The sequence below is a fragment of the Tachysurus vachellii genome, chromosome 7 (genome assembly GCF_030014155.1).
Source record: "Tachysurus vachellii isolate PV-2020 chromosome 7, HZAU_Pvac_v1, whole genome shotgun sequence".
NCBI lineage: Eukaryota > Metazoa > Chordata > Actinopteri > Siluriformes > Bagridae > Tachysurus > Tachysurus vachellii.
This window is the reverse complement of record NC_083466.1, coordinates 8,884,798-8,903,794: the sequence shown is the minus strand read 5'-3', so window position 1 is coordinate 8,903,794 and position 18,997 is coordinate 8,884,798. Positions and strand designations below refer to the sequence as shown.

The window sequence follows — 18,997 nt, the reverse complement described above, 5'->3', positions numbered from 1 at the left end:
CCATTGTTTGGTTGGATGATTTACTCCAGTTCCAAACAGCGCTAATGTGTTTCAAGATTCCATCCCTGGTTTTTGAAGTGTCCTCAGGTAATCACTATGCGCTAGTCATTAATATAATCAGGCTTCACAAAGAGTAGCCTGTTAGTCCTAATTTAGCTTAGCTCTAGTCTACAACTAATTAATCTCAACTTAAGTAGTGTTTCAAAAAACCTTTTTTTTTAATTCTGAATTAATTTAAGAAGAATTAGGCTAGTTCTGACTTTATTTAATCCCTGTCTGGGAAACCGCCTCTATGTATTTTAACTGCGGTGGCATCGTTAGTGCCATTGAGGCTGCTGATCTTCTGGGATTTTCACACACAGTGTTCTTAGTATTGAATGGGTGAGAGCATGACATTGCCAGGAGCTTCATACTGCCTCCGCCAGCTTGTTTTCTTCCCATAGTGGATCCTGGGGCCATCTTTTACCCGGATAACAATGCACACATGCGTAGCTGATCCTCTTTCCATTGCCCCCTGGTCATTTCTGATACTAACATGCCGCTTCTAGGCATTTTTGATTGGTGTACATTGATCAGCATGATCAGTCTGACCTGTCTGCAGCGACGCAGCCTCATACACAGCAATACCGTGATGCACTGTGGGTTCAGACCCCTTTCTCCTTATAGCCAGCAATTCTGTGCTACTGCAGCTCTTCTGTGGGATCAGACCAAAAGGTCTAACCGCTCTACATGCACAAAAATGATCCTTGGGTGCCTACAACTCTGTCACCTGTTGTCATATTTTAGACCACTTTTGGGAGTAACTTACCACTGTATCCCACACCGACAAGACTGCTCTGATCCAGTCGTCTAGCCTCTTGGCTCTTCTTCAAGAAACTCAGTTCCTTATACTTGCCCATTTTACCTGCTTCCAACACATCAATTTTGAGAACTGACTTCATTTTCTGCCTTAAATATCCAACTCCTCAACATGTGCCACTGTAATTAGATCATCATCTACATTCATGTCACCTGTCAGTGGTTTTAATGCTATAGCTGTTAGGTGTATATGCACATGTGAACAAAATTGTTGAACACACCTTTAGAGTAACATGTCCATATGGTCAAATCATTTTCAATCTAATTTTCCATCATTTCTGTCCAGGCCAGTTTCATTAGTTTGTTTTTTAAATGTGTCTGATTTAAATGCCCCCTTTTAGTGGGTCGCCTCACACCTCCAGGGTTGGGGGATCGATTCCCGCCTCCGCCTTGTGTGTGTGGAGTTTGCATGTTCTCCCCGTGATTCGGTGGTTTCCTCCGGGTACTCCGGTTTCCTCCCCCGGTCCAAAGACATGCATGGTAGGTTGATTGGCATCTCTGGAAAATTGTCCGTAGTGTGTGATTGTGTGAGTGAATGAGATTGTGTGTGTGCCCTGTGATGGGTTGGCACTCCGTCCAGGGTGTAACCTGCCTTGATTCCCGATGACGCCTGAGATAGGCACAGGCTCGCCGTGACCCGAGGTAGTTCGGATAAGCGGTAGAAATGAGTGAGAGTGAGTAAATGCCCCCTCCCCACCACACCACACCAAACCACACACACTTGTTTATATGGAACAGCACAATCCCAACAGACAGCTTTGTGGCAGCAGTATAATATATAAACCATAACCCAGACTAGTCATTCTCCTCTGTAATCTCTGATCAAGGAAATGTTTTTGGCCACAAAATTGCCACTTTTTTTTTTTTTTTTTTTTTTTTTTTTATTACATGTGTTGTGTGTGAAAATCCTAGGAGACCACGGGTTTCTGAAATACTCAAACCACTCTGTCTAGCACCAACAACCATGCCAAAGCCTATGTCAGTTAGATCACATTGTGATGTTTGATTTGAAAATAAATTGAAGCTCTTGACCTGGATCTCTGTTATTTTCTACACTGTTTTGATGTCACAGTACTGGATAATTGCATAAATGAGCACATGTACGAGCACACGTTACGTATCCATCACCTCCCTGCAATTTCTGCTTACAAAACCAAAAATACACAAAGTATAGTTTATAGCTACTTGAGTGAATTTTTTGTGACCTTCATAAAAAGAGAAGCATGACTTCTTCATTGTTATACCAATAAAAATGAATAGGACTGATAGTGCAGTGTAAGCAGTAGCAGTGTCCAGAGTCCATAGCAGCAGTCAGTTAGTTATGTGTGAACAAGTGTGTGTCAGTGGGGGTAGTGGATGCAACTGACACAGCTCTCACTCTGACTGGTAACTCTTGGACTATTTTCACTCAGACACGAGTCAGAATGCCTTCTGGAAGGACAATCAAGCTTATCCTGTATGAGCTGTTGGAGTTTGCATGTTTGTGTGTGCCTGTGCTTGTAGTTCTAGAGCGATTTGCATCGCTTATGATGTCTGTGAAATGCAACGACACTACTGCTTACTGGTTGGTGGTAGCAGCTTCCATAGCCTATGTGACCACTGTGTCTCTGCTTGTTTGGGTGCCACTGAAGTTTTTTATCCTGAAGTCCAGGGGGTTCTTTAAAGACGTTACTAACTGGTAAGTGTATGTTGCCTTTGTATATAATGACCCCTCAGTTACCGTCACCCCTTATATTTTATTCACTACCTTAATTTCATCAAACATGTCAGAGATTTTCAGTTGAAATACACAAGATCTTTTTGCATGCTTAGAGATCCTCTTGATAGCTTGTCTGTGTGACGGACAAAATTACCTTCATCTTCCCAATTTTTTCTACTCATACTAAAATACTTTAGATCTCCAATCCTTCCTGCATTCATCTTCAGTAATCAGTTTGGTCAGGGTCATAGTGAATCCAGAGCCAGTCCTGTGATACTCCCTGGATGAGATGCCAGTCCATTGCATAGCACAATGCACACACTTATTCACACTTCAACTTTCATACTATAGTTAAATTAAGGTAAGGTAGCATAGCCCAAAGGCACTGGAGCTGTAAGGTAATAATATACTGATAATTATCATTTTGAAATTTGCAAATGCACATGAAGTAATGTCATGAAAAAAAAATCGAATTTGTTTTTGAACAAAATATAAAATATAGGTTATAATCTGGTGTTTTTAGCCTATACTTATAACCAGTACGAACTGCATACAGTGATAACATTATTTAAATACCAATAATGTTAGCTGTGTATCTTGATTACACTGTCCATGCTAACAGCTGGTCAATCTGTGTGCTTTCACAGGAGACCTGTGACTCTCGCACACGCACTACTCTGCACGCTACCATGTTTTGCCGTTCTTATTGCCAGCTCGAAGGTAGGCCACTTAGCATTCTGTGTAACATTTTGTCATTAGCAGATTCCAAATCATATGTCACTAGAGGCCTATTTGTGACAATGTTGAAATCTGACCCACCTCTTGATGGAACTGTTCAAGTGAAACAAATTTTCAGTTGGATTCGTATAATAGTTTTTTTTTTTTTAAAGTTACTGTATGTAAATGTGGATAATAATTCAACACAGGTATTCTACAGCTTAGACTAATGTAGCTAATAAAACAATTAGCCCTAAACTCAAAGACAAATCAATCTTATAAACTCTTTGCCCTGCTACAGATAATAGTAAGAAAATCTAAATCTGTAGTTTGATACTAGAGTTTAGTGAATGGGTTGAGATTTGGTGACTATACTGTTAATGTTCATAAACCGTTCACTATGTTCACAATCATCTGAGGCAAAGGTATAAAGGACTTTTGAAAGAAAAGAAAAGCAAATGGTCTTGTGTGCGTTATTCAGTAAGCCACACTAAAAACAACAGTTTTATCATTAACTTCAGTTGTACATGTGGAATGTCAGTGGTTTTCTATTACAACCAAGAGAAAACATTGATTAGAATTGTTTAGGGTTATGACTATGAGGCTGACGATCATAACAACTTCCTTGATGAAATTGACCTTATATGGCTCAGTACAATAGGTAGATTTATTTATTTATTATTTAGTTTGTTAGTTAGTATTTATGTAATTATATTTTTTTGAATATATAACAGTTATTTTTCAGATTTTCTCACAGGTAGTGTTGAGCAGCACTTTTACTGACTCCTTCTTTACGTCTTGGCAGGTTCAGTTGGACAAAGGAATTTTACATGACCACTTTAGTGAGCTTCCTGTCTCACTAGTGCTCTTTGCCCTCATCTGCATGGACATTATAGAAAGAGTTCGTCCATACCGCCTGACAGGAAAAGGTATGGCTTACTAAAGTAATTTGATCTGAAATAAATAAAATGCTATATTTCTACTTTAGCAATATACTAGTCTTCAAATACTTCAATTGTAGACAAATATATAAAGGTTATACACACGCTATTATGTTAATCATGCTAATCATGTGGCTGCAGCACACTGCATAAACTCATGATCATGTCAAAAGCTTCAAGTTATGTTCACATCAAACATCAGAATTGAGAAAATGTTATCTTAGTGAATCCGAGGCTACATGGGTACAACAAATCTGGACAGAAGAATAGAAAAAAAATCCAGCAATGATTTTTTTCTTCTTCAGTCTTTAATGTACAATTGAAGAATGTATGTGAACCTGTGACCACCATCAGATTCCTGTTCTTGGCTAACAGGAGTGGAACATGATTTTTTTTTTTTGTTGTTGTATCTGGTTGGTTCAGCACAAGATTTGGAATCTTTTGCATGGTATATGTTCTAAGAAACATTTCTAATCAGCTTGAACTATCTAACCATTCTCTCCCACACTTCCCCATGTGAACCCTATAGTCTCTGGGCATGAAAGTTTTTTAAGTACTCAAACTGTCACTAACTCCCTAATCATAGTGAAAATCATTGGGTTGTTTTTTTTCCCCCACATTCTGATGTTTGATGTGAACATTCACTAAAGCAAGTGATCTGTAGCTACATGATTTTATGCGCTGTGCAGCTGCTACGTGACTGAATGATTGGATAAATGCTTGGATTCAGAATTTCTAATTGTTTGCTATATTCTTTATTAAATGGTTTCAATTAAATGGTTTTGTTTTATGAAGCAGGTAGTCTGTACCTTGAGGCTCCTGGGCCTGTTCTGACTCACCTGGAGCAGGTGTCCACTGTGTCATCGCAACTGCAAAGTAACAGAGCTGCAAATGGCTCACCACTGAGGCCAGAGGTCATGAGTACATCACCATCAGGACGCTGGGTAGATACGAATAGCATCTCACGTTCTTCCAGTATGGCCTATTTGTACTCCTCCCACTCTGATTCAGGCTGTTTCCGTTTCATCTGTTTTCGAGACCCTCGCCATGAGCTCTTCCTGGAGACGTTTATTTTCTGGCTGGACACAGTGGAGATGATAAGAGTGGCTGGGGTTCAGGATGTCTACAATTCAAACTGGGTCTTTCCTATATACATCCTAAGCTTTTTCTCCATCCTGCGTGTGGTTGTAACTCCTAATAGTCCATTGCTGACTTTTTTAGGAGTGGTAACACAGGACCTACCCTTCCTGGTTTTACGGCTCTGTCTGGTGAATATCTTTGGTTACGTGACTCCGATACTCTATATCATGAAGAACCTGCTCTCATGCCTAACTTTTGTTTACTTTCACTTCTTGACCAAGTTGAAGGTGTTCAGCAGAGGAAGTATGTTCTGAATCAACTGGAGGGGAAGCTACACAGGACCATTTTAGGGTAAAGAAATGTATGGGGTCGATATTAACAATGACTAGTAGCACTGAACACATTCTTTTTTTTATTCACATTACTCCAGAAATGACAAAGTAGTAATGTGGGTCCGCACATAGTTTTGTTGTTGTTGTTGTTTATTTGTATGTTTTTTTTAAGTAACTACTGCAAGCATATGTTTCTGTATGTAATTCATAATGACATTTTTTAGAATTGAAATAGCAGAAGTTCAGTTATTTTAAAGCAGTATTAATTGAAATATCAATTTATTGATTAATTGCTATTAATCTCAATGCACTACTAATGCAGAGTTTGTTTTCAAGGACATTGATGCTAAACACATTTGTCAGAAGAACAATACCAATATTTTAGCTATAGTAGGGTCCATAAATAGTTGAACATTAAGAAAGGTCTTATTTGAGGTTTCTACTACAGTATATTAAAGCTGATTACATCCAACCATTCATCCATCCATCCATACATCCATCCATCCATCCATCCATCCATCCATCCATCCATTCTTTACAGCACTTATCCTACTTTTCAGTGCCCAGGAGACTCTGGGCACAAAGCAGGATACACTGTATATCACAGTGCACAATCATACACGCACTCACAACCTACAGACAATTTAGAGATTCAACCTACAATGCATGTCTTTGTCCTGGGGAGGAAACTCCACACAGAGAATTGAACAGTTTATTAGGAACACTGTATTTGTTCTGGTTAGAGTCTCTCTCTGCTCACAAATCAACCTCAATTCTGCAAGAATGAATGGCATAAAATAATTCCACAAGATTTAGTAAAAATTTCTTTGATATTCTGGTCCATACTGATATGTTTGCATCACAGAATTCCTCATGATCACATTTTCAGGTGATCTTTTATACTGTGAATCTTATACCACATCCCAAATGAGGATGGATTCAGATTTAGATGCAGTCACTGGAAAGAACATTTTATCATGCTTAATGTAGCCATTAGAAGATGATAAATTGTGGTCATGAAGGGATGCACATTTACAGCAACAAGACTCTATAGACTGGAACATTTAAGTGATGATTTATTGCTATTAGCAGCTCCAAAGTGTGCTATGAAAACTCACTCTATTACCTCACCTCCACCAGCCTGGATTTCACACACAAGGCAGGTTGAACCTATTGTCTCCTGCTGTTCATTCGAGAATGAATAGATGTCAAGATAATACTAAAAGAAAAGTGCTCAACGATTAGAAATACTTTCAAATTAAAGTCATATTAATTACTTAATTTCACTTCCAATATTCTGTGGTAGATATAATATAATAATAACTTTGTAAAGGTCTGAATATTAAAGGACCTTACTGTATATTGGTGGTTAAAGGAGATGAATTAAAGAATGAATAATGTCAAGGTTTATAAGCTAAAAACTATACGCTGAAAAAGGTCAGACTCTTCTAAACAGTAGTTTACTGTACTGTGTTACTACACAACACTTATGATTACCAGCAAATATGTTTCCCCTTAGTTTATTTAAATACATTTATTTTAATTAACAGTAATTTACCTGATTTTCCGTCAAACCAAAGAACACACAAGTCAATCCTTATTGCCATTATGTATTTATCACACAAGATAAAAACCTGAATCTTCATTTATTATGTACACAACTTTACATTAATAAAAGCCTGGTCACTTTTACTTTCCTTAACTGACTACAAATTAAATTTCTACATATTTCTCTTTTTTTATATCATAAATTTTTAATCTCAACGTTGACTATTGGTCAGCAAATATTTCAAAGAAAATTAAGAAGATTTTTACCCATTCCAATTTTTTGGAAGCTTCAGATGAAAGATGTTTCTTTATAGAAGGACATATAATTGGCCTTAAAATATTAAAACCCATTTTTTAAACAGCCACGTTGTTGAGAACACTAGCTAGACAAAAATATATTTTTAAGATACATACAAGAAGGTATTATAACTGCAAAAACCACACCACAGCACCAGAGGCTTACATTCCTAAGGTTTTTAACTATTACCTATGCTGAATAATTTCAATTCTTTTGAAATGTTATGAGAGAACAATAAACCAGGAACTATTCAAGTGCCTCTTATGGTTGTATAAAAAGATGTGTAATTTTAAATAATTAATTCAACTATTTAAATATATGCAGTATGTTAAATTATTCATGCTCTCGTTTTTTTCTTGTAAGTAATCGAAAATAGAGTGAGTGAGTGAGAGAGAGAGAGAGAGAGAGAGAGATGCTGATGCAGTACACAGGTAAAAGAATCTGATAAGATGGGAATGATGAGGAGAGAGTGTACTCTGATTGGCTAAGAGGAGAGTGCATTTAAATGCAGGCAGCGTGTCTCATGTGCTACCTACTCTGTCATGTCATTAAGCAACATGGTTGGAGTACAAAAACTGAGAAAAAAGTAAGTAGCTGCAATCCACAATATAGATATCAGGGGGGACTGAATGAGAGAGAGAAAAAGAGAGAGAGAGAGAGAGAGAGAGAGAGTTGTAAAGGAATTATTGTGAGGAGAATTAGGCAAAAAGAGAGACAGATCTCTGGATAGGGAGATTTGTAAAGGACTGGTAAAGGACTGGCTAAAAAGTAAAGAGAAAGGGAGGGAGTGGTAGCTCAAGCCTCTGCCTAAATGGACTGGAGACAGAGATGCTCACAGAGACGCGGCACTCCTCTCTGCTCTCATTGGCTAGAGTGGGAGGGAGAGACTGACGCAGGGAAAGTCAGATGGGAAAATGACATTTACGCTGCCGTGAATCAATCCTTAAACCCTGAGCTGGTGTGTGTGTGTGTGTGTGAGTGTGTGTGTGTGTGTGTGTGTGTGTGTGTGTGTGTGTGTGTGTGTGTGTGTGTGTGCGCATGTGTGCGCATGTGTGTGTGTGTGTGTGTGTGTGCGCGTGTGTGCGCGTGTGTGTGTGTGTGTGTGTGTGTGTGTGTGTGTGTGTGTGTGTGTGTGTGTGTGAGTAAATAAATAAAGCTGGCTCACATCAGAGGTATTATAGGGATGATCACAAGGACGAGACACACACCTGAAGCCAGCTAAGTGTGTGCCTGTGGAATCCCAAGAAGATTTGAATTTTTGTTTTTGAACATAACACACAATCTGTTGGTTCGACTCAACCACCAGAGGTAGGCTGGAGTTTCTCAGCTCTCTTTTTGTGATGCAGATATGAGTGGAGTCTGTGCTGTGATATGAGTGATATGAGTCTCTCAAGACAAATCTAATGGTTCTCCCTTTTGGGAAATTAATAGCTCAATGGGAGCTGTGAAGTGACCGGTGCCTCGCTTTGCCTCATCTTGACCTCTGGATGTGCTCTTGATGCTTTGCTGTAGTCTGGGACACTGGCGTAGAGAACTGTCCACCTATGTAAGTTAATTGTGCTTGATTTGATTTATTTAAGAGAGAGATGAGGATTGAAAAGAGAAAAAAAAACTCTTAAGCACCTGGTAACATCAACATAATTTATTCTTTTGAGAGTGAAGAAAAGTACAAATACATATACCACACAGGTGTTGAAGGTTCAGAGATTATCTCATAATGTCATACTGTATTTTTAAGTTGTATTTACACATTTGGCTGAAATATATATTTTTAAGGAATTCTGTGAATGGAAAAATACCAACCTGTTCCTATAGAAGACAGATGTTCAGATGCTGCTCTCTGTGTGACTCTTCCCAATTTAACCAGCCGAGTCCCTGTAATCTATCTATAGCAAAACTGCTACAAGTATATATATGTATGTGTATGTACTGTATATATCTTCCTAAACTGCACTATAAGACGCAGAAATGAATCAGTGACCTGTTTGGCTAAATCCTTCTGTGCATTGCAAGCACTAAATTTCATTGAAAATCGTTTGTGTCTCTGTATTTAATAAAAAACCTCCACTTTACCTGATAAAGTTTCACCCACCCTGAAGTTCTATGCTTTTCAGTTCACTGGATCCCAATTGGGCTATACCTCAAACCTCACGCTAACAATGATTGATTTTTAATAATATCTGCCTAGTCTACTCAAAATGATTCATGCAAGTACCTATATGAACCTCAGCAACAAGTTGTTTCTAAATACACTGTCCTGATAATTACACAACAGTACATTTAGTTTTAATTGTACTGTAGGTGTGCATGGCACTGCAGAACACTGGCAGACTGGCCACATTAAGGTGTGTGTCTGCGTTCGTCACATCATTATGGCTGTTTGGACCCTTGGAGATGCTTCAGGCTGTGATATGGAAATCCATTTGGCCTGTAAATTCCTCAACAGCATTTACTTAATATACAAATATATGCCTTTGATGTGACAAAAAAGAAGTCTTCTGTGAATTAAACACATTTATTGCATGTTTTATTTAGCATAGTGCTCTACTGAGTGGCTCAATCCGTTTTTTACTGTTGTTCAGTTCAGAATTTAGTTTTATATTTACTTATTAAATCTCTGCACTTATCTCTGCATAAAAAGATTCGCCTTAAATATTTTACAGGCAACTTTTGTTCAGTGATTAATCAACATGATCAACATTTTAGGGGTGTTTAGTCAGTAACAGAGAAAGTATAGTAAGAATAGTAAGAACATCTATCACTTGTGACCTTAAATGACATTGTGTTGATGTCTAACCCATAGGCAAACCAACCTGCATGCAGTGCTATGCTGTGCTATGATGTGTATGTGCTGTCTGCCTTAAGCAGTGGTGCAAATCAACAAACTACATGCGCTCTCATTACAGTACTTTTTTCGCTGAAGTATGATTAATCCATGGTACTTTTACTTGACTTAAATACATACACACACACAAACACACACACACACACACACACATATATATATATATATATATATATATATATATATATATATATATATATATATATATATTCAACATTAAGTTTTGATCACTATTACAGAATAACTAAATTTGCATTTAATTTAGGAAAACTTGTAAACCAATTAGAATACTAACAGCTGAATACTAAATTTTATCCTCCTTAGGACAGTTCACCACAATGCCACCAGAGGGCATCTGTCCAGCCATAGCATCACTCTCTCACTCAATCACTCATTTTCTACTGCTTATCCGAACTACCTCGGGTCACGGGCAGCCTGTATCTCAGGCATCATCGGGCATCAAGGCAGGATACACCCTGGACGGAGTGCCAACCCATCACAGGGCACACACACACACACTCTCATTCGCTCACGCAATCACACATTACAGACAATTTTTCCAGAGATGCCAGTAAACCTACCATGCATGTCTTTGGACCGGGGGAGGAAGCCGGAGTACCCGGAGGAAACCCCCGAGGCACGGGGAGAACATGCAAACTCCACACACACAAGGCGGAGGCGGGAATCGAACCCCCAACCCTGGAGGTGTGAGGCGAAGGTGCTAACCACTAAGCCACCGTGCCCCCCATAGCATCACAGGGACAGCTATTAAATCAACAACTCAACGAAAATTTAAAATAGTTCCCCACAAACAACACAAAAAAATTATGTTACAGATGAAATATTTTCCTTCTGTGTGCTCACAGTAGAAATCTGATTTTGTCAGGGTCTTCATTAAATGCTACAAATCTTGCATGTTGTGATGAATCTCTATCGCTCAGTCCATTTATCCAGTTGGTCATCTGCATGGACAATCACACACCTTTTACCTAAAGAAATAAGAGATAAGGTGTAATGTATAATACAACAAGAGATTTTTGAGGTCATATGCAGACCAAAAGGGGCAATATGTGACCATGTGAGTGAACATCTTACACCGGTGAGGGCAACCGGAAGAATAAGTGTACATTTACAGCATTTGGCAGACACCCTTTTCCAGAGGAACATACATTTTTGCAACTGAGCATTAAGGGCCTTGCTCAGGGGCCCATCAGTGGCAGCTTGGTGGATCTGGAATTCAAGCTCACAACCTTCTGATCAGTTGTCCAACACCTTAATTAATAGGCTACCACATCCCGACACACACGGTTCCCCTGGGCTAGTCTTTTGTGACCATGGCTTCATAAGCACCTCTGCAGCTGTTGGTTAGTTCTTCTCAATCATCTCAAACCCATGAAACATCTGGTTATGTTCAAACATAGATCACCAAGTGTACACTATTGCCTGTATATCCAGCAAGTTATAGAAAACATGATCGATGTGTGGATCGATGTGTATACCCGAAACCTATTTATGAAATCTGTAAATATTCTATTTCTAATATTGAATCCTAATAATAATCTGCATCAATAAATTCTGAATGTACTGAATACCAAATTAATTAAAACCAAAAGGTTACCTGTGACTTTTGCCTAGTACTGTGACTAGGAGGTGGATTTAGACCTGATCCAATGCCGATAAGGCTAATTGTATTCAACAAGATGATCCAAAATACAGAATAACACACCCAACAACGCCAGAATGAAAGAATGAAACACACTGAATATGTCAGGTAGTATTTTTCCATGAGAAATGTGAAACTAAGTAATTACTGCTTAGTTAGTTGTAAGTGAACTAAACCAATTACAAGCATTTAAATGTGCAATTGTCTCTGACATATTGTGCACATGACAAAAGAAACAGTATTTCTTGGTATTTAATAAAGTGAGTTAAGTGCTAAAGAAGCATTCAGTCTTATTAATTAAATAATTAATTCATTAATTCATTCATTTATTCATTCATTCATTCATGCATAATTACATAGTAATTATGAAATTGTATTTTTAAAGGTTTCCCAAGGTTAACTTTAAGGCTTATTTGTATTGTCAAAGCAACAGCATTTTTTAAGATTAGTATTAAAGAATGATTAGAGTCACTTCTAAGAATATGACTATAAGATAAACACCTTTTTAAACAAATTTTTGGTTTGAAGTTTTATTTTTTTTATTTATAGTTTTAGTTGCCAATTTGGTTGAAGTGTTTTTTTGTTTGCTTTTTTGTTTGTTTTTATGTTTGTTTTGTAAGAAAGTAAAATTAGCTGTCAATGAAATACTACAACTTCAATTTGGTAGATTATAAAATAGATTTTATATGTATATGTGTATATATGTATACATATTGTATTATATTGTAATACATACATTTGTTTATAGTTCATTTCTTGGCTTCATTTTTGCAGTGCATATTACATAAGTAAATCAATGTGTTTATTTATTGAATTAGTTTATTTACTGAACAATTTAAAGACATATTTCTTGTAGGATTAAGCTTAAAAGGTGCAGCAAATTGACGGCTATAAGTGATTACGTACTTCGTGTACAGAATTCGAGAGTACGTAAGTACGTAGGTGAGGAAAACTGACCTCTATGCTCAGTTTAAGATTCAATTCATTGGCCCTAATACAACACTCTCCTTTCCCACCCTCACTCATTTGTTGGCACTGAGGGAAGTTGAATTATGTTAAGTGTTGGTCTGGCTGTCTAGCCACTAGCTACTGCAGGATGATTTTGGCTACTGTGTAAGTATCTCTCTCTCTCTCTCTCTCTCTCTCTCTCTCTCTCTCTCTCACTCTCTCTCTCTCTCTCGCGCTCTCTCTCTTTCTGTCTCTCTGTCTCATCTCTCTCTCACTCTCTCTCTCTCTCTCTCTTTCTGTCTCTCTGTCTCGTCTCTCTCTCTCTCTCTCTCTCTCTCTCTCTCTCTCTCGCTCTCTCTTTCTGTCTCTCTGTCTCGTCTCTCTCTCTCTCTTTCTGTCTCTCTGTCTCATCTCGTCTCTCTCTCTCTCTTTCTGTCTCTCTTGTCTCTCTCTCTCTCGTTTCTCTGTCTCTGTCTTCTCTCTCTCTCTCTCTCTCTCTCTCTCTCTCTCTCTCTCTCTCTCTCTCTCTCTTGCTGCACCAGTGTGACAGGCTACGCAGAGCAGAGGTGAAGGACATACTTACATTAAGACCTGTTTTCGACACTCCAATATGCCATATTATGTAATGAAAAAGCTTCAGCAGGATTGAGATGCTGTTTTATTTGGCACAGACATACACCTTTTGTGCAACACCAGTCCTTTTTTAGTCCCTGCTAACCCTCTTCTTTTACAGCTTTGGCTGGCATGGTCCATCACGTAATATCCTTATAGTACTCTAGCAGTGTGCCAATGGACTTAGTGTTCTTGTAAAAAAAAAAAAAACTGTATGCATCGTGTGACATACTGTAAGAAAGACACAAAGAATGATTCACAAATATAAAAGCTAAATTTACTGTTGAGTTGCATAAGCATAGTCAGTTTAAAACCAAAATCAGTATTTGGAGCAAAGATGTAATTATAGACTTATGCACTGAGTAGTCTGGGCAGAATTTGATTAAAATGAAGTCTCATTTATGCACAATTCTGACCCTGAATTTAAGGGCTTTATTCTAGATTGATATTGGCTCAAGTGAAGAGCAAAATTAAGTCCAGTGCCACTGACTGACAGTTTGATGTGACCACAATATGTTATGTTTTGGGATGTGAATACTAAACACAAAAAGACATAGACCTTACTTAGATATATATTTTACATCTAAGAACTTACTTATCTATAGGTCAGATTATTATATGTGTGTATGTAAATGTAAATGTTTATAAATAAATGAAATAAATGATGTAAAATAACAGGACAGGATTTTCTAATGCTTTTCATATACCATGCTTTTCATATACCATTTTTTTAATGCTTTTCATATACCATCATTACCATCATTATGTTATTTCATAATACATACGAGGGAGGTGTTCAGTGAAGCACAGTCCACCCAACTTCCACCTCATCTGCCATGGGACTGCACCATTGGCTCCTAAACTCCTGACACAAGGGTCAAATTTACCCATTTTCCTGGCCCCTTTTCCCTTTTCTTCGTCCCCTTTGTCAGTAAGATTCTCAAGGAATTTCTGAACCAGAAATAAACAATATAATTGTTTATATTGACATCCTCATTTACTCATCTATTCAGGAGTCCCATATCATTCATGTCTGCCAGGTTCTACAAGTACAACAGCACCAACTGTTTGTAAAAGGGGAAAAATGTGAATTCCACCAGAACACAACTTAATTCCTGGGGTAGATAATTAATGGCCAGGGGTGAAAATGGATCCCAAGGAGGTCAGCACTGTGACAGTGTGGCCTACTCCATCCAGCATCAAGGAGTTACAAAGATTTCTCGCCTTTGGAAATATTTATCGGACGTTCATCCGTAGCTATAGCTTAGTGACCACACCTTACATTGCTACTGTGCAGAACCCCACACAAGCTGCACTGGTCAAAGATGGCACAAAAGGCCTTTGACATCCTTAAACACAGTTTCACCACTGCCCCTATTCTACGATACCGCATAGAGGAAAATTCATAGAGGAAATTCAAAGAGTGCAACAAGACAAACCACCCCCACCTGAATGCCCACCCACACTACAGTATGTACCCACAGGTCTCAGAAAGCGCACAATTGTAATGCCTTCTGGTGGCCAACATTGGTGGCTGACATCAAAATATACATTGAAATCTGCCCCATTTGTGCCCAAAGCAGTACTCTCCCCACCTGCGGGTCTTCTTAAATCACTCCCGATACCCCAAAGTCTCTGGACCGACATTGCGGTGGATTTTGTCACCATCTTCCCGAGCTCACAAGAGCTTCCCACAATCCTCATAGCCGTAGACCGCTTTTCTAAATCCTGCAGACTAGTGCCACCTGAAGAACTTGCCAATGGCCATGGAACATTTGTGAAAGTCTGGGAATCAAAATAAGTTTGTCGTTGAGCTAACATACCCACTCCAATTGCCAGGCAGATCGGCTAAACCAAGAGCTGGGAATTTATTTACGAACATACCGCAGTCACAACCAACAGCAAAGAAGCGAGATCCTACCATGGGCAAAATACCCCAGAACTCTCTCACCTGTGCAGCCACAGGCCTGAAACCCCTTCCAATGTGTCCTGGGATACCAGCCACCCTTGTTCCCCTGGTCTGGCGAGGCAACGGATGTCACAGCCATAGCTTACAGTCAGTAAGCAACGTCTTCTGGCAAACCGTAGGAGGCGCCCTCACCCTCAGTATTAACCTGGGCAACTGGTATGGCTGTCTACTAAGAAGCTACGTCTAAAAACAACATGCCGCAAACTCAACCCAGATACATCGGCCCCTTCAAGGTACTGAGACAAATTAATCCAGTAACATATTTATTACAACAGCTATCACATACCATCCTCCTTCCATGCCTCACTTCTTAAACCAGTAGCATAACATCCAGACCAACACCCAGATCAACCAGTACCAGACCTCGAGCTGGAAGGTTTTCCTTTCCATGTGCTGTAGCATTTTTGCGTATCAAGCCGTTTGTTTTGCCCTGTGTTCTCTTTGCCATTTTGTGTATGACCATTGCTATTTGTTCCTAGGATTTATCATGCTTTTTCCTTGCTCTTGTCTGTTCTGTTTGCTCCGCTGGCTACTATTCTGGTTTTTGATATCTCTGCCTGTTTATTACGAGTACGAGTGTGTTTTGCGATTTGGAACTGTTTACATGGATTATAATAAATCACTGTATCATCCTGCACATGGATTCTGCCACTCAATCATTACGCTTATTCTTAGACTGTATATGTTTCTGTCAGTTAACAGCACCAAACAGGTTAAGGTCCCACCTTATTATCTCTGGTTTTGATCTGTCATACTTGAGAGGATTATATTGAGCATTGCTGAATTGCGATGCTTAAGGGACAGTTAGCCAATGCTCCAGGTTTATTTTTCTCTTCATCTCTCTCTAATCTCTTCTCTTAGCTGTTGACTCACTTGGATTGGCCATTCCCTATTGCCAGATGTTGGGTCAGATGTTATGAGTGCAGGTTCATAGTACAGTGTTTTCAGAGAAACCTGAGTAGGAGAAGGTGAAGCTTTACAAATAAGGAATTTATTGATGCTTGGTAGCCCTGCATTGACCACGATCTGACGGATGTAGTATGTGTGGTCTCCAGAGGTACTGCTGGCCCTGATAGAGAGATATGAGTTTGAGAAATCTTGAAACATACTCGCTTTGTCCTGCAGTCTGACGTAAATGAGTGTCCTGGGTGAATATGCTTAATAATGTCTCTCTAGTCAATTGGTGGAATGTTAAATCACTGTCCTGTCAGCTTCTTTTACACTTATGGTGGAGTGCATAATCATTGGCAGCCCTTGGGGTAAGGTAAAGTCAAATATTACAGAATAACTAGTACCTTAAAATATTGAAAGTTATATTAAAGTTAAAATTATTATATCAGATATAATAAAAAATTGCAGTTTAGTTTCAGAATATAAAAGAAGTCAGTAGGTAGAGTGGTCCTCGATTGCTCACCAAATTTCTTTTATATACTGTATATATTTATGTGTGTGTGTGTGTGTGTGTGTGTGTGTGTGTGCATGTTTTATTCATTTTATAATAAGAGCTGTCAATAATTTTGTGTTATAATTATTTATAATATTTTATATAATATATTAATTATATTCTGCCTCTGGGGGGGCACGGTGGCTTAGTGGTTAGCACGTTCGCCTCACACCTCCAGGGTTGGGGGTTCGATTCCCGCCTCCGCCTTGTGTGTGTGGAGTTTGCATGTTCTCCCCGTGCCTCGGGGGTTTCCTCCGGGTACTCCGGTTTCCTCCCCTGGTCCAAAGACATGCATGGTAGGTTGATTGGCAAAATTGTCCCTAGTGTGTGATTGTGTTAGGGAATGAGAGTGTGTGTGTGCCCTGCGATGGGTTGGCACTCCGTCCAGGGTGTATCCTGCCTGCCTTGATGCCCGATGACGCCTGAGATAGGCACAGGCTCCCCGTGACCCGAGGTATTCCGGATAAGCGGTAGAAAATGAGTGAGAGAGAGTGATATTCTGCCTCTGCCTGTGAGTTACTTTGGATGAAAACTGATGAGTAAATGTAAATGTTATACAACAGATTTCACCAGGAATAACAGAAGTGACGTAGTAGGAAATATGGCATGTTGTTACAAGCAGAGATTATATATTATATTATATATATTATGTAACATAAGTTAGACAAGGTAAAATAATACAAATTCTGGAATATTATTATTAATGTTTATTTCCAAGGCTGTATGAACAGCATTGCTTGACGCTAGGAGGCAATTATTTTGGCTGGTATTTTTAAGTTGATGTTAGTATGACCATGTCCTGTCCACTGTGTATTACAAAGCAGCGACAACACTGACACACCATGCTGTAAGAAGCTTACAGTCTGATATGTGTATGTGTATGGTGGGGGTTGTGGGGCACAATCATACCTGGAGATGTGATTCATAGCATATGCACAAGCCATTCGTGGCACTAAATGAATTATTATTGTTATTTGAATTATTCTAGACTGTACAAGATTGTGATATTTTTTTTATTAACCCTGTCTGTCTGTCTGTTAACATGCCTTTCCTTGACATGGTGTTGTTGCCCACACACATTTCATGGTGTTTTGCAATTATCCAATCCATAATCCCTATTTCCTTCTCCTAATCATTGCAGTATATCTGACCACAGAAATTATTCTGTACATCTTAAACCAACTGTCTGTGCTTAGACCGTGTCTTTGTTTGCAAAAAAAAATATCATGTGCCCTCTCAATTACCCAACAAAAAGGTTGAATCAAATATTAAAAAAAGAACACAGACATTTATTCATGTGCTTATTTTCATAACTAGCTTCTTATTAATAGGTGTTGCATATGTGGTGATTGTATTTATTTTGTTTTGATTGGTTTGTTCTTTAGCTAATAGAGTGGCAATGGAGTGCAAAAAAAGCACAGTCTTAATAACTAATAGCTTTAATAAATTAAAATAATTGCTTGTTAGGGGGGCACGGTGGCTTAGTGGTTAGCACGTTTGCCTCACACCTCCAAGGTTGGGGGATCGATTCCCGCCTCCACCTTGTGTTTGTGGAGTTTGCATGTTCTCCCCGTGCCTCGGGGGTTACCTCCAAGTACTCCAGTTTCCTCCCCCGGTCCAAAGACATGCATGGTAGGTTGATTGGCATCTCTGGAAAAATTGTCTGTAGTGTGTGATTGCGTGAGTGAATGAGAGTGTGTGTGTGCCCTGTGATGGGTTGGCACTCCGTCCAGGGTGTATCCTGCCTTGATGCCCGATGATGCCTGAGATAGGCACAGGCTCCCCGTGACCCAAGGTAGTTCGGATAAGCGGTAGAAAATGAGTGAATGAATGAATGATGAATTACTTGTTCCTATAAGAGGAACAAAACACTTTGTGAGGTACTGTTGTAGGACAGTAATAGAGATAAATGTACATTAATATTTTAATAAAAAATTATATTCTGAATTGTTAAATTGCTGTAAAGCACATTTTTATAAGTGCTGTATAGATACAATTGGATTGATTTAAATGAGTAGTCTGTGGAATGTTAACATATAAACA

At 38.8% G+C, this 18,997-nt stretch overlaps 1 protein-coding gene across 2 annotated transcripts; it reads left to right on the top strand.

Moving 5' to 3' along the window:
- Positions 1-2,155: 2,155 nt before the first annotated feature.
- Positions 2,156-7,887, top strand: tmem236 (transmembrane protein 236). Of its 2 annotated transcripts, none has more exons than XM_060874068.1 (4): positions 2,156-2,536; positions 3,205-3,277; positions 4,080-4,203; positions 5,014-7,887. In XM_060874068.1, the coding sequence occupies exons 1-4, from the start codon at positions 2,283-2,285 to the stop codon at positions 5,607-5,609; spliced, it is 1,047 nt and encodes a 348-aa protein (XP_060730051.1). In that variant the 5' UTR covers positions 2,156-2,282; the 3' UTR covers positions 5,610-7,887. The 2 variants fall into 2 exon arrangements, with proteins under 2 accessions (XP_060730051.1, XP_060730050.1); XM_060874067.1 differs by having other exon boundaries at positions 2,158-2,536; positions 5,011-7,886.
- Positions 7,888-18,997: the final 11,110 nt, after the last annotated feature.